The sequence below is a fragment of the Podarcis filfolensis genome (assembly GCF_964270895.1).
Source record: "Podarcis filfolensis genome assembly, chromosome: 1".
Classification (NCBI taxonomy): domain Eukaryota; kingdom Metazoa; phylum Chordata; class Lepidosauria; order Squamata; family Lacertidae; genus Podarcis; species Podarcis filfolensis.
In genome coordinates, this window is record NC_139604.1 from 90,321,349 (window position 1) to 90,337,321 (window position 15,973).

At 40.7% G+C, this 15,973-nt stretch overlaps 1 protein-coding gene across 1 annotated transcript in view; it reads left to right on the plus strand.

Moving 5' to 3' along the window:
* Positions 1–15,973, plus strand: part of PCNX1 (pecanex 1) — a gene marked incomplete at its 3' end in the record, with an annotated part of 73,256 nt that overhangs the window by 12,117 nt on the left and 45,166 nt on the right. The window contains 5 exon segments of the mRNA XM_083590656.1: positions 3,842–4,050; positions 4,691–4,796; positions 5,978–6,023; positions 8,970–9,059; positions 12,618–14,303. Of these exon segments, the coding sequence (XP_083446782.1) occupies positions 3,842–4,050; positions 4,691–4,796; positions 5,978–6,023; positions 8,970–9,059; positions 12,618–14,303 (2,137 nt within the window).

Genomic DNA, 15,973 nt, shown 5'->3' on the forward strand with positions numbered 1-15,973 from the left:
AAAAAACCTTGAACCTGCTGATGATTTCAAGATTTTTGATTTGTACACATTTGTTAATTGGGCTAGAGAAGTACTTTTTCAGAATAATGTGAATTTTGAAGTTTAATAACACTTAGCTACCTTCATTTAAACAGCAAACTTTATTTAAAACATGTATATTTTAAATTTCAGGGAGGTATACAGTATAAAACCAATACAATAAATGCAAAAGCAAGTAACAGATAAAATATTTGGCTGATATGCTAATCTCTAGAGTTGAAGTAAAAGCTGCTTCTTCTTTTTTTGGAAAAATGGTTAATTGATGATAGCACTGTCGGAACCAAGTAGACCTATTTGAATAGGGCATTCCATTACTGGGATGCCATGCCAAGAAAGCCTTGAAAATGATTGTTATTTTTCTGGTGGAAGAGGTAAATGAAGAAGAGCCCCAGCAGATGAATTTAGAGTATGAGTATGTTGATATGGGAAAAAGTACTGCTCCAATAATGGGGCACCAATATGTTGTTATTAAATTTTTATACAGTACTGCCCATCTTCAGAAGATCATAGGGTGGTTCATAACAAAAAAATTCAAAATGAGAACTCAAAATACATATTAAAAAACAAAAACAAACTAATGATCCGCTCCCCCAAACACATTTAAGAGGTCATACAATATTTAATCAGCCAAAGGCCTGGTTATAGCAAAACAGTAAGTTCAGGCTACATCTAGACAATCAGTTGTTTATATCTAAGGGAGTCAAATATTTTGAAGGGAAAGATAAAAGAATAAAAAGTAATTGTACTGAGTAAAACTGTGGTTGAGACTATCAGTTAAATGCATTATATAAAATATCCATTGTGAACCATTCATCAAACACTCCTGCAAATAACCTTTTCATTATATTCAACACTGTATAAATGGAGAGTGCAAATTCTATTTTTAACAGTAGCAATTCAGAAGCCCACTTTCCTCTAATGAATATTTTCTTGCCAAATGGTCTCTATGCCAAGTCATTCCCCTTTTATAAGGCTTCCTAAAATATACTTCCCACATTCTCTGTCCTTCCAAGATAGTATGGGGCTGGGCCAAGGCTGGGCCGTGCAGCATCCTTATCTAAAATCAAGCTTGGTCAATGGATCTGTGGTCAGTGTTGCATCCTACTCTTTTCTGTGTTGGAAGGAGTTTCTAGCACCTGAGCATGCTGTCACAAGAGGCTTAGTATGTGAAGTCTCAGGTGCTGGGGTTCCCAGTTGGGGCCATGGAATCCTTGACACTAGCACATTTTTTCTTTATGTAGCTATGAACTTGGAGTCATATTGGAGTCTGAGGGCTTTTGAATCATGAATGGATGGTTGAAACGGATGACCTTTAGAGTAGAATGGATCTGATGTATGTAGCAAGCTGGATAGTTGAAGAAAACAGAAAATTAATTGGGTATCTAGACTCATAGAACTGTGAGGAATGTATACCAAGAGCTTGATAAAAGAGGCTGGATCTGTGTTGTAATAGCTAGAGGACGTTGCTGGAGTGAATCTGGCAGGGTACTGTATATATGTTGTGGCATAAGAAAGTACCAGGTAAATAAAGTGACAGAAGTTTTGCTAGTTTTCCTTGGTGCATATTTCCCTGGTGTTGCCTTGTAATATCTTGAAGAAATACTGATGACCTGACACATTATATATATGTACACGTACTGTCTAATACTGTTTAAATTGGGAAAATGCATTGTTAGAAACTGTATAGTGTTCTTATAATTGCTAGGTGGTTGCCTTGGTACCTGCTTACAACTATAGTTGAATGAATAAAAGTCATTTACATCTTGTCAGGAAAAAAAGTTTTAATTAGTGTAGCCTCCTGACAGCTTTCGTATGCATTAAGCTGCTGAAAAGAGATGGCTTGCTCAGGGTCTACAGTTTCTGATCTGTGCATAATCATTTGTTCATTAGAAAAAAAGGAGTTGGAAGAGGATCTTATCAGTTGGGATGATAATGAAAACACACATTTGATAGAATGATAATTAAGGGGATTTTGATGAAGAATCATACCCTCCCTGTATAATCTTGTGCAAAATCGTCAGTGGATAATTATTTTTTAGTAAAAATTTTAAAATTTCATTTTGCAATATATAATAAACCTGCTGCCTTGCAGGTAAGGGTAGCCGACTTTGAGTTGCCTGTGTTAATGTGCGTGGTTCTTTTTGCTTTTCTTATTATTTGTCTAAAATTAATCATTACTTTCCGAGGTCACTGTACTTAGGTGATCCAAGGGTTATTTTATTATTTTGCTTTGCTGTCTACTAGTCACCTGAGCCAATGATCATTACCAAGGGGTTTGTTGTTTTAAAAGGGGGGGAAAACCATGTAAAGCAATTCATGAGAGGCCTGTAGAATTTCTGCTCCAGGTCCTACAGGTGGAAGCAAAAGTATGTCAGTGGTTCCATTACATGCAACCTTAGTACCATAACTTCCTTCCCTTTCTCTCAGGGTAACATTTAACAAAGGATGCATTATAGCTAAAATGGATTGGTGTGTCTGTGACTAATCCTTTCTACCTCAGAAGTGGAAAAAACTATTTGTAAACGTAAACAGAGGCTAGGGATTCTTTATATGGCGAAATCTAAATTCTTTATTGAGAGTAATGAAAGCAATATGAGGGTGGGAGAAGGAGGAATGAGCCTGAGGGTTGATTATGGAACTGTACAGCAAAAGTCTTGTTTCGTGTTTCCCTATTTGCCTTAAGGAAGCTATTTAAGTCTTCAGGTGAGACTATTTCTGGCACTGTTACTTATGTTATTTTTTTGTGTGTATTGTAGTCATGACCTAGAAATGGGCGCTTTTAAAAAAAGTCTTTTGGATAAGACCACCTTATCCCTTATATGTCCAGTAGATTATTGTGGCTACGTTTCTCCTGCAAGTTTCAAAGATCTCAGAAGCCTGACCAACAATAACTCACAGCAGGACTTTTAGTGTGGCTGCCCATGTAGTTTGGAACAGAGTTCCTGTTGAGAAGTAACAGGTGCTGACTATCAGCTCTTTCTGGAAACAGTTGACAACATTTTTACTTTGACAGGCTTTCATGGCTGTATAAATGGGTATAGGCTATGAATACCTACTTGTTTTGTTTTTGTTTTGTTTTAAATATATATGGGGACTTTGGTTTATTTAAATGGTTTTTAAACTTTTTTTTGGCTATTTTTTCTTGTACATCACGTTGAATGATTGTACAGAAGATGATTAATAAACTGATGATGGTGATAATAATAAATGCAAGATTTGATATAGAAAAATATTGCAGCCCAGAGCTAAACCTAAGAAACATTAATCCTCTTATTGAAAATTTCAAGAGATCTCATCGCTTTTGTCCCTGTGTTGTTGCAAATAAAGATGTGCTCTTCAGCCACTTTGAATAAGAGGTATCTATTTTAAAATACACAGGGAGGACATCCTGCTTCAGAAAATCACTCTTCACAAACAGTGTCAAGAACAGTGATATATAGGAGGTGGAACTAGCATGTTCATTCCCACTAACCCCCTCACATGTTTACTTAACTTTTAGCCTACCACCCAAAGAGGGCTGTCTTTTCAGTTGAATACATTTACTCAATTCAGCGTTACTTGCTAACGTTAATGAACTTGTGTGTGGTTAAATATGTGAATATGATTAAGGATTCTTCCCCATGACCCTAATATGTATAACAATAAGACCCGTTTTGGACAACATTGCATAGAATGCAGTATAAAAATGATATTTATAGAAGATATATGCAGATTGGCATACACAAACTTCAAGATCCTTGTGATAGGTGACTTTTTTGCTTGTATCCTTAATGACTTCATTTATTTTTGTCTCTTTTGAAAGGCCCTTCCTTCTTCTATGGTGATAGTAGCAATCTACTGCCCTGTGATAGCCGCTCTATTCATTGTTCTGAAGATGGTAAACTACCGCCTGCATAGGGCACTTGATGAAGGTGAGATTGTGGAGAAGAATGCCAGTGAGCGTATGGATAGAGGTGCAAAAACAGAACAAGGGAACTCTTCTGCCAGAAGAAAGGACAGTAATGGACCTAGGTAAGGAAACTTAAGTCCATGTGATGGATACTCCCCACCCCCCTGTCATGACCTAAGGCTTAAACAGCTTAAAGCATGTTGTAGTTCTGGTGAGGGGTGTGACCTAACTGAGTGCAGCAGTCCAGTTCTGTAGTCTTAACCCCTTCATGCACAAACTAGCACTCATGCATAGTTACGTTTGACTGCAATTTTCTGCAAGTTTAGTCCCCTTGAACGTAGTTCATCAAGTCCATCCATTCTGTTAGAAAGGTCTAATCTGTTATTCTGATTTACATCCTAAATATAGACAAGCACTGTTGTCTAAGTTTATTTCGGTTGGAAGGAATTGAGCAAAATCTCTGCAGCCATATTTGAAACTTTGCTGCAAACTTTGATTGTACTAGTGGTGTTTCTGTATCTGTAGTCCTCAAGGTGTTGTTGCGCTCCTAACTATTAGCCTCAGCCATCATATTCAGTGATAGGAGTGATAATTGGAGTTGTTGTCTTACAGCATCTGGAGTATCAAAGGTTTCACAACCCTTAGTAGATGAACTCGTTGTCAGCTGTCTAGAGACTTGCCCCAGATGTGCCTTCTGGCTTATTTGTTATGAACAACCAGAATACTGTAATAATCAAGATTTCTTAAACATTTCATATTTAGTGATCCTGGTGGAGGGATCGAGATGTCAGAGTTTGTACGAGAAGCCACTCCTCCTGTAGGCTGTAGTTCACGAAATTCCTTTGCTGGCCTAGACCTAAATAACCAGGTAAGAATTAATCATGCAACAACTGCTTTCTTTTTATATACCATTATAATGGATACTGTTGTTGTTCCAGTTAAGTTCAGCAGAAATATGCTCTAATATATGATGTTACCTTTATTTTTAGTTCTGTCTTCTCTATCTGAGGACAGCTGAGAATCTCATTTTGCTAGTCTTCTAAACATACTTTATTAGTTTGTTGGTTTCAGCTTTGCAGGTTTTAGAAGATTCTTACCTATTTCAAAATTGTGTGGATCAAAAATTGCGTAATTTCAAATGTTTCTAAGTTGCATGTTGAAGCTGTTCCTGCAGTGAAGTAGCGTTGTTGGGGTTTTTTGTTTTTGGCTGCTGCCCTTTATATGTTTTGTTTTTAATCCTGAGCTGCTGTGGCTCCTTGAAACACATAATACACTCCTATTCTTCAGATGTTGACAAAACTTTGTGAAGATGAATTTGTGAGAATGGAAAGAGATTAAACCTGTTTGTTCTTTCACACCTAATTATTTCTATTGTCTGAGGCGCAAATGCTTTTGTGAGTGGCAGGGAAGGTGTGTTTGTGGAAAGGAATCTAGTTTTAACTCCTATCACTAAAACAGCAAACTAAAGTGTCCTCATGTATTACAGTTATTTTGTGGCATTAATTGCCGGGATTTCCTTGCTGTCATGCCAAATTAATTACTTTGCTTTTTTCTCTTTACAAAAAAGTATTCTATGAAGTCTTGAAGAATCAGTTTCTAGAAAAGGAGCAACACAGTAGCAACATAGTGGCTTTTTCAGAAAGAGAAAACAAGCAACTATGAGTTGCAGCTAGTGACAAGCCACTTGGATCTAGTGAAGGCTTTCCATCAGTAGAAAAGGAGGGAGGTGACTTTTGCCAATTCCCCAGATCTGCTGCAAAAGTTTGGGGAACCCTTTAGAACAGCATGGGAGGTGGGACAGAAAACTGCAGAGGGACTTGGTGAAAGTCATCACTCCTCATTCCACCTGCACAAGCCTCTGCTGGATCGAAGAGGCTGCGATCTGCACAAGGAGCACCAGGGGATGCAGCTCTTCAGGTTTTATTATTCTTTATTATTCTTGCAAGTGCCATACTCCTGCTGCATACATGGGAGAAATTGGGTATTTAACTTGTCTTTGCCAGTCATAATTGTTTAGGCAGGTAAATAAACTTTGTTGCTTCTTTTTAGATTGGATCTGGCTTATCTCGGCGTGGAACTGCAGCTACCATTAAAGGTAAGGCCTAGTTATTAAATTCATCTTCAAGCACAACTGGTATCAAGTAGCCTTTTCAATTTATCAACATACAGTTGGTTCATGGGCAAGTGATGCATAGTGTAGAACTATCTGTAAAGATCGCCAAGACTTAGCAGAAAGTGTTATAATAGAATGCTATTGCAGCTTGTTCACTTAAAATGGCTGCACCCACCCATAAAACAGATTGACAGGAGCCATATTTTTCTCCACTTCACATTTTCTCCTGTAGTCAGTGGTTGCAAGATTATGCTAACTTGCTGCTTGTATATGATCTGACACATCAAATGGAAGTTTTCTGTTCTGCCAAAATATTTTGGATTAGATGCCTTTATAAAATAGAAAATTAGCATTTGTTTGTCAGTGAATATATGAATTCCTGGATGTTTCATAAGTGTGTTCTGTGACATTTAAGCTTACAGTAAGTGAGCTGGTTGATGACCTTTCCTATCTAGTGTTCATGCCTTTGGCGAAATAACTAACTGTTAAATACTTCAGTGTTTTCATGTTATGCTTTGTAGTAATTCTCACCTCCCAGTTTTGAGTAAATATTGCTTATCAGAACAATCTCTATCCATTTTGATTGGATCATACTGTTCTGTATTTGATATGAGCTGTATAACCCAATGGTTTTGGTAGGAAAAGGCTCCTAGCTTCCTCCAATGGGCACACCCTTTCCTGGCCACTATATCTTGAAATCATGCACGGCCCATACTCTTGGGCTATATTGCCCAGCATCATAGAACTCATAAGCAGCCAGAGATTGGTGGCAGACCATTGGTTATGTGTTCTCTAGGCCAATCCATGGTGTTTCTTGTCATTGGGTTCTAGATTGGGAAAGACTTCCTATTCTGTGACGTATTGGTGCTTCTGCCAGCCTAAGTAGATAGCTGCTTCTAACTCATGGTCCAGGTTCCCTCTCCTGTTGTTCTAGCCATTTTAGCAAGATTTTTCTCTGCTTTGAACATATTTTATCTCTCTGTGTGTCACAGTGTTGTGCATACTAATTGACAAGTGTCTGGTAATCTTCCTGCTCTGCTTTCCAACTGTGAGAAGGTAGGCTAGAGAAACTCTGAGTATTGGATGGCTCTGTGGAGAGGCAAGAGATGCAAGGCAAAAATTGCAGTTTCAATTCAAATCATGAAATTTCCCTTGGTTTTAGTATTTGTTGTCCATCATTTCATCATGTGTCATTTTCATGAGAGCTGCTGTTAAAAGAGGGCTTACGGCTCTTGATTGGGTATGGTGGGTGTATACTGCTTTTTGTAGATAGCGCTGTTGGCATCAGAAATGGTCTGATACTGGAATAGTGGACAAGATGGTGACTGGGCAACATAGTAGCAGCCTCACTGCACAGCATTATTTGTTTTATTTTCTGTACAGCCTTTATATGCCACCCAATAACAAAAGTTCTCTGGTGATTCTCACTTAAACATGTGCATAGCTTCATGAGCTGTAAAATGCAGTGTTGCACTAGTACAAGAAGAATGAGTACCAATGCTGTTGTGCTCATTTTGGTACATGGGGGGACGCGGGTGGTGCTGTGGCCTAAACCACTGAGACTCTCAGGCTTGCTGATCAGAATGTCAGCGGTTCAAATCCCCATGATGGGGTGAGCTCCCATTGCTTTGTCCCAGCTCCTGCCAACCTAGCAGTTCAAAAGCATGCCAGTGCAAGTAGATAAATAGGTACTGCTGCAGCAGGAAGGTAAACAGTGTTTCCATGCGCTCTGGCTCCTGTCACAGTGCTCTGTTGCGCCCAAATCGGTTTAGTCGCGCTGGCCAAATGACCCGGAAAGCTGTCTATGGACAAACGCCAGCTCCCTCAGCCTGAAAGTGAGGGAGCACTGCAATCCCATAGCCGCCTTTGACTGGACTTAACTGTCCAGGGGTCCTTTACCTTTTTTGTGCTCATTTGGTACTTTGGCAGGATGGAATGTTGTAACTTACAGTGGTACCTCGCAAGACGAAATTAATTCGTTCCGCAAGTTTTTTCTTCTTGCGAGTTTTTCGTCTTGCGAAGCACGGTTTCCCATAGGAATGCATTGAAAATCAATTAATGCGTTCCTATGGAGACCGCTTGCCAGGCTGGCGGTGCGGAGAAGGGCTTTTCGCCCCACCGCCAGCCTTCGGAGGAGCCTTCCGAAGGCTGGCGCGGGGAGCAGGTCTCTCCGCCCCACCGCCAGCCTTCGGAGGAGCCTTCCGAAGGCTGGCGGCGGGAGGAGGTCTCTCCGCCCCACCGCCAGCCTTCGGAGGAGCCTTCCGAAGGCTGGCGCGGGGAGAAGGTCTCTCCGCCCCACCGCCAGCCTTCGGAGGAGCCATCCGAAGGCTGGCGCGGGGAGGAGGTCTCTCCGCCCCACCGCCAGCATTCGGAGGAGCCTTCCGAAGGCTGGCAGCGGGAGGAGGTCTCTCCACCCCACCGCCAGCCTTCGGAGGAGCCTTCCGAAGGCTGGTGCGGGGAGGAGGTCTCTCCGCCCCACCCAGCCTTCGGAGGAGCCTTCCGAAGGCTGGCGGCGGGAGGAGGTCTCTCCGCCCCACCCAGCCTTCGGAGGAGCCATCCGAAGGCTGGTGCGGGGAGGAGGTCTCTCCGCCCCACCGCCAGCCTTCGGAGGAGGTCCGAGGACAGTGGGGAAGACATGCTGCGCTTCCCCGCTGTCCTGGAGATTTCCCTATGGGCTTTCGTCTTGCGAAGGAAGCCCATAGGGAAATTCGTTTTGCGAAGCGCCTCCAAAACGGAAAAACCCTTTCGTCTAGCGGGTTTTTCGTCTTGCGAGGCGTTCGTCTTGCGGGGCACCACTGTACTTAAATAATACCACGTGCAGTACTTAAGTATCCCAGCTAGAAATAATGCCCCTCAAAGACGCATTCTCTTCTTAGGTTTGCAGGATACAGCTTTGTAAACTAACACACTATTTCTGTTGATGTGCAGGTGATACAGACACTGCAAAGACTTCTGATGATATCAGTCTGAGTCTTGGCCAAAGTTCTAGTCTCTGTAAAGAAGGGAGCGAGGAGCAAGGTAAGGCATATTATGTTGTTATGCAAGCTGCCGTATATTAAGCTCATTGAGATGCTATTTAGGTCAAGATCAACACTGTCTAGAAATTAAAGTTTTGCATGGTGTTATTAGTTTAGCTGCATATTGTGCTGTGACCAATTGATAGGTTTAAGCATGCGTCATAAATCCGTTCCATAAGCAAATTGATGGTGTGAACCCCTTCTAATAAATTAGCACCCTTTAAAAGTTTTCTAACGCCTATTCTATTTTTCTGGCAAAGTGTGAAGGATGCACTTTACTGTGCTTTCCTCCGTGGATTCATATGCGTAAGAATATGAGTCTTCATAGACATAGGTTTGCAGTGAGTTAAAATGAAACACTGATGAGTTTCTTTAAAGTTTATCTGGAACAGAATTAATGAAGAGATCTTCCCACATGACCATATGGCATTTTCACAGGCTTCCAGTTTGCAGCATTTTTTTTGCTCGGTAAGCTTATATACTTAACATGACATTCATACAACATTAATGATTGGATGTGCATAATTCTTTCTGTTGTGACACAAGACTTCACCAGAAAGTCGACTCATTACTTATTTTACCTTTTTAAATATATTTTCACACACATACACATTTCTGTTTTCTCCCCCCTCCCCCAGCAGTGGGAATTGCTGAACTGAGTGTATGTTAATCTCGGAACAGACATTGTAAAGTCCAGTCCACATATTCACTTACCAGAATGCACATCATGACCAAAGACATAGACAACTGTTCTTAGATTAATTGTATGTGATGAAAGCCACTAGTTATTATCTAGATAAATGCTTCTTAATACATATATCAACAGTTTAGTTCTGTCACTGGAAAAAGCTTCCTATAAGCACATAGAAGAGATTGAAAACAGTCAGGAAAAATGTGCTAATTTGATGGCAGGGAGGGTATTATCTGTGGGCTTGTTTATATATTTATGTAAATGCATTGCTTTGCCTCTTGATCTGGCCCCAAACATTTTGTTCTCCCTTTCCTAATTTGTATCCAAGATCCATGAAATAATATTTATTTCATGATCTCTACCTTGTACCGCTTTAATGCTTCCATTATTTAAGCTTTCTATCAATGTGATGCATGTTACTTTTAACAGTGAAGAATTGCTGGAATTGACAAATCAGATATTTCCATGCTAAGTTAGCTTTGCATGCACTAAGTCATAAGTCTGTCCAGGTTTGTTTTTGTTTTCTACAGATTTTTAAAATAATGCACAGACATTTTGCATTTGAATTGCACATTTTATATGCATTATTCCTCTAAGATAAAGCATTTTGGATGCTTTCCTGGCTCCCCAGGAAAAAAAATGCATGCATTTTTGTGTTAAATGTCTTTTTTGAACCAAAGCAGCATCTCTAAATTTGGAGGTGCATAATATGATGGATAGCTGTATTTTGATTCACATTTTTCTCCCACATGTTCTGTACGCGCTAGGTAGGTGCACAAATGATTCTTCTTCCTATTGTTATTAATAACATGTATAGCAGTGTTTCCCAAACTTGGGTCTCCAGCTGTTTTTGGACTACATCTCCTATCAGGACCAGTGGTCAGGGATGACGGGAATTGTAGTTCAAACACAATTGGAGACTCAAGTTTGGGAAACACTGATTATTTATCCAGACCTTTGGCTGATAGCATAAAAATTTCTGGGAAGTTATCAGCCTGAATCACAGAGGTTCAATGGCTATAGCTGACGAGACACCCTTAGCTGGGCATAAGTTCACTTTGCCACAGATCACCTGTGTTTCCACCAACAGCTGGAATGTCCCCAGATTGCATACCTCTCAGGAAGAGGGTTACCCCATCTAAAGCTGGCTCCTGAAACTGATTCACAGGATCCCCTTTAGTTCATTGACCGTTATCGAGCACATCACTTTTTCCAAACCCTGATTCAGCACGTGAACAACCCCTCCTGATTCAGATGGCATGGAAGGATAGCTGGGTATCTTCCATACCGAAGGCATGGTATTCCAATGACAGCTCCTAGTGGTTTCATATAGATGTTGAACAGAATGGGGCAAGATGGACCCCTGAAATACCATGGGTCTGAGTAGTAGTTCCTCAACGCTATCTCTGTCACCTGCCCTACAGATAGAAGTGAAATTATTGTAAAACAGTGCCCCAATCCCCAAAGTTGTTCAAGGAAGGTACCATACTCAACAATGGTAATAGTAAAAGACCCCTGGACATTTAAGTCCAGTCAAATTCTACTGTGGCGCTCATCTCCGCTTTCAGGCTGAGGGAGCCAGTGTTCGTCTAAAAACAGCTTTTCCGGGTCATGTGGCCAGCATGACTAAACCGCTTCTGGCGCACAGAACACCGTGACAAGAGCCAGAGCACACTGCAGTGGTACCTGTTTATCTGCTTGCCCTAGTATGCTTTTCAACTCGTAGGTTGGCAGGAGCTGAGACAAAGCAATGGGAGCTCACGCCGTTGGGCGGATTTGAACTGTTGAGCTTATGATCAGCAAGCCCAAGTGGCTCAGTGGTTTAGACCTCAGCACCCCCTATACTCAGTGGAGTATATAGAGATGTCAAGAGAATCAAGAGGGTAGTGCTCTCCCTGCCTTTCTTCTGATAAAGGTCATGGGTCAGGGTGATCAAGACTGTTTCACTACCATACCTAGGCCTGAAGCCAGACTGAAGTGAATATGGTTGGCTTGATTTTAAATGTAGACTGAACTAATTTATCATTCATGCCAAATAAAAGAGTTGATTGCAATCAACACTACTAGAATTGTGTGGAAAAGAAGGCCCCTAAAAGATGAACTTGCAGCCAAACCATTATTTGATTTCATTGTCTAATGCATTTTCTGTATTAGAAAAAAATCCCTCAAAAATAAAATGGACTTGATATCTTCACTTAAAGTAGCATGCACAACAACATTCACTATGTCTGTTCTGGCATTACATTCCAGGGAGAACACTCCACCTTATGTTAATCTTGGATGTGGCATATTGTGTATTGTAAGGGGAATATAACAAATGAACTGAGTTGTACCTTATTTATTTGCACAGGTAGTTTGGAAGATAACCACATTCAAGTGGGTGCAGTCCACAATAAGTTCCTACACAATAAGTGAGAAAGTGCACAAGAACCCCAGACAGAGTTGTACCCTGAATATAATGCCTGAGAAAGACTTATCGCCTACACTACTCTTAATTTAATAGAACAGTCACCTTAGTTACCATTGTTCATTGCACTGCATTGATGGGCTCTAATCTTTTCTCAAATAAGATTTGCTTATGTAGTGGAAACTTACAAAAAGTGATCCTGTCTCTGCGTAATTTAATAGTGGACACCAGAGTAAATCCTATGTGTACATGTTAGATTAAAAGGGAATATATTTTAAAAATTTTATAACCACTATTTAAATGTGAACAAGCAAACAGCAATTGTTTCATGTAGGAATTTACAAAAATATAATCAAATTGATTGCTTTCTTTGCCCGAACTTAAGCTATTAAACATAAAGCAACTAGCTTAATTTGCAAACATGCTTATACAACTTTCTTTTTTATTTATTTTTAAAACAGATTTGGCAGCTGATCGGAAGGCATTCCATCTGGTCTCCATTGATTCCTTTGTGTCCATTCAACCATCATTATCATCTGCACAGGAGTTGCCACGGGATAGCACTGACAAAGTGTGCCTCCCTAACAACCACCATGTAGATCAATCTATGTCCAATGCATGTGACACTGAAATGGCTTCTCTTGTGCCTTTGCATTCGCACTCCTATAGGAAAGACCATAGGCCACGAGGGGTGCCCAGGACTTCTAGTTCAGCTGTTGCTTTTCCAGATGTTTCGCTGAACGACTTTCCCCTCTATCAGCAAAGGCGAGGCCTGGATCCTGTCAGTGAACTAGAAGCTTCCAAGCCTCGATCTGGATCCAAAGAATCCTTAGCTGAGAACTCTTGCATTTCTGGAGTCTTTCAACTGGATGATATTCTGAAATGTAGCAGCCCACAGCTGCTGGCCAGAAGCTGCAAGAGCAAATCATTACAAGCGGACAAAAGTATAGACAGTCTAAGAAGCCTCAGTACTCGAAGTAGTGGCTCAACGGAGAGCTATTGTAGTGGCACTGATCGTGATACTATCAGTACTGTCAGCAGCTACAAAAGTGAGCAGACGAGCTCCACTCACATAGAAAGTGTGTTGTCGGAGCATGAGGAGTCACCTAAAGAGGAGAAGAAAAGCAGCAAGAAAAAGGACTGCTCTGTTGATTCTGATGATTGTAGTTTTGCTACTGACAAAAGGACTAGTAGCGAAAGAACTGCAGTAGAGATGAGCGTTGGCAGTAACATTCAAGAGCAAGGCAGTTTGAACGCATCAGAGGAGGTACACAATCAGAGGGCTCTTAGTACCTCTGCTTCAGAAGAAGCAAATAAGAATCCTCACGCAAATGAACTGACGACACAAGCAGACCAGCCTCCTGGGAAAACGGTTGAGAAAAGAGATGAGCAGAAAGAGAAATCTTCTGCGGTTGACTCAAGAACTTGTAAGGAGATGGTAGGAAAGCAAAAGGACGGGGATGTACGGCCCAAATCGTGTAGCTTAATTCACCGAACAGCTTCAGCTCACAAGTCCAGCAGGAGAAGGACAGGGAAAAAACGGGCTAGTAGTTTTGACACAAGTCGACACAAGGAGTATATTTCCTTCCGAGGTGTCTCTGGTACCAAACCCCACAGTGCAGTTTTTTGTCATGACGAGGACTCAAGTGATCAAAGTGACTTGAGCAGGACCTCAAGCATGCAGTCAGCCCACCAGTTCAGCAGTGATAGCTCGTCCAGCACCACCTCCCATTCGTGCCAGTCTCCTGAGGGAAAGTACAATGCCCTAAAGACCAAATATATTGGAAAAGAGAGGGGCACAGACTTGGAGTACACTTACAAAATCCACCTGGCCTCTGAGGCAAATGGCAAAAAGCACTCAACACGACGGACTTCCAGCGCAAACAGTGCCAAGAGTCGTACCAGGGTATTAAGCTTGGATAGCAGTACTGTAGCCTGCTTGAACGATCCAAATCTAATGATGCCAGATACCATAAAACAACTAACGACTTCTAAATCTGATTTGGATGCCAAAGAGGGAGAGGTGCTTGATGAGCTATCTCTGTTGGGAAGGGCTTCACAACTAGAATCAGTCACTCGTTCTAGGAATAGCTTACCAAACCAGACTATTTTTGCTGAAGGGGAGGAGCAGGAGCAGGGAAGTGTTGGTAAGTAATCAGAGTCCTGGATGTAACCCTGCTAGTCATTGCAATTGTTTTCTTAATAGCACCATTTCCATTGTAATGAACTCCAGCTTTCTGTTTATGACGCTAATGCCTTCGTATGGAGCCTCTGTATCTCTTGGATCATTTTCTGTTGTGCAATACTACAAGATCGCTTCCTGTCAGTATTATTTAGAGTTCTTTCGCTTTTGTAAATAGTTGCATGGTTGTCTCAACCGAACATTATTTCAAAGGATGGTACCTTTTGAAGAAAATGTGTATGTGCAACCTTCTAGGATGGTTTAATTAGCATAATTACTTGCCATAATTTTGCTTTCCCTGAAATAATTTAGTTACTGTTAACAAAATAGCCTAATGTTGAAAGTACTTGCAGTCCTCATCCAGTAACAAATCAGTATGCAATACAGTTACAATTGTGGTATTTTATATATATATCTGATCATCTTCCCTGTAAAATTTGGCTTCACACCTTATTAGAGTGGCCGATCTGTGTGCACCATATAATTAGGCCTTGGTGTAGCTTTGTCTTCATATCCAGAACAGCACTTATTTGCACTAGGATTAATATCACCATCAAACTGTTGGATGTAACTTCCACTTTCATTTTATGTTTACTAAATGTAAAACTGAGCTTGTTTTCACCTTCTGAATTGCCTATTGGAGTAGTTCTTATACTAAAGTAGGCCTTAAGAAGGTGCACACAATTTGCTAAAGTGGATTTACATTCATTGAAGGCACTGAGATCAGCTCTTTGTACTCACATGTTCTGGAGTCGAGAAAAACTTTTATCTTCCGTGGTTTTTCATCTTTAAAGTATGCCGTGAGCTATATCTTTCCTTTGTTTAGTCTTTGCTAGTCCTGGGCTAAGCGATGGCTCAGATTTTGCCACTCAAGTTTTCTTTTACTTTTTATTGTTATTATAGACGTTGAAAAAAATAACTTAATACTTGGGAGTCTCAGTCTTAGAGGACTGGTCCGTAGGCATAGGGGCTGTTTTGCTCTTTCTTGCAACCCTTCAAATGTATATCAGGAGCTTATGGGAGACACTCACGTAATGTCATCCTGGGTATGAACATGCACCTTCACATAAGGATTGTACCTAAAGATGCCAGCTTACATAATCAAGTATGTTCCTGTTTGAGCAACAGCCACGCAAATGGCAGCAGTCCCCATATGGAGATGCTGATTTATAAAACTGCTTCTTGCCCATGGGAATCTCCTGTGAGCTTAATAATAATCCCATGGGCTTTTGTTTGGTTGTTTCAATTGCGTTCCTGCAAGACATGGGTATGTATAAATGAAACTGTATGAATGCTTTTGTTGAACTGTTCACTTTTTGCTTAATTTACCAAATAGCAGATGTTTGGTATTTTGTAGGAGTGTGTTTAAAGTTAAGCCTGAATGCAGCATATTGGGCAGAATAATTTATTTTATCTTATGAAACAACTGTAACAGTTTATGAAAAATAAGCATAAAATTGCATTGTGAGAATCAGTGATGCAAGCATGCTTAATTTTCATCTAAGATTGCATTCTTGCCTTTATTATGCCTTTGTGGCAGGTTATTCCTTGCTTCCCATCTAATGCCAGCAAGAGATTAACTTGAATTTGGATTAGCAAGTGTTCAACCTTCACTTCTCTGATCGGCACACTGCT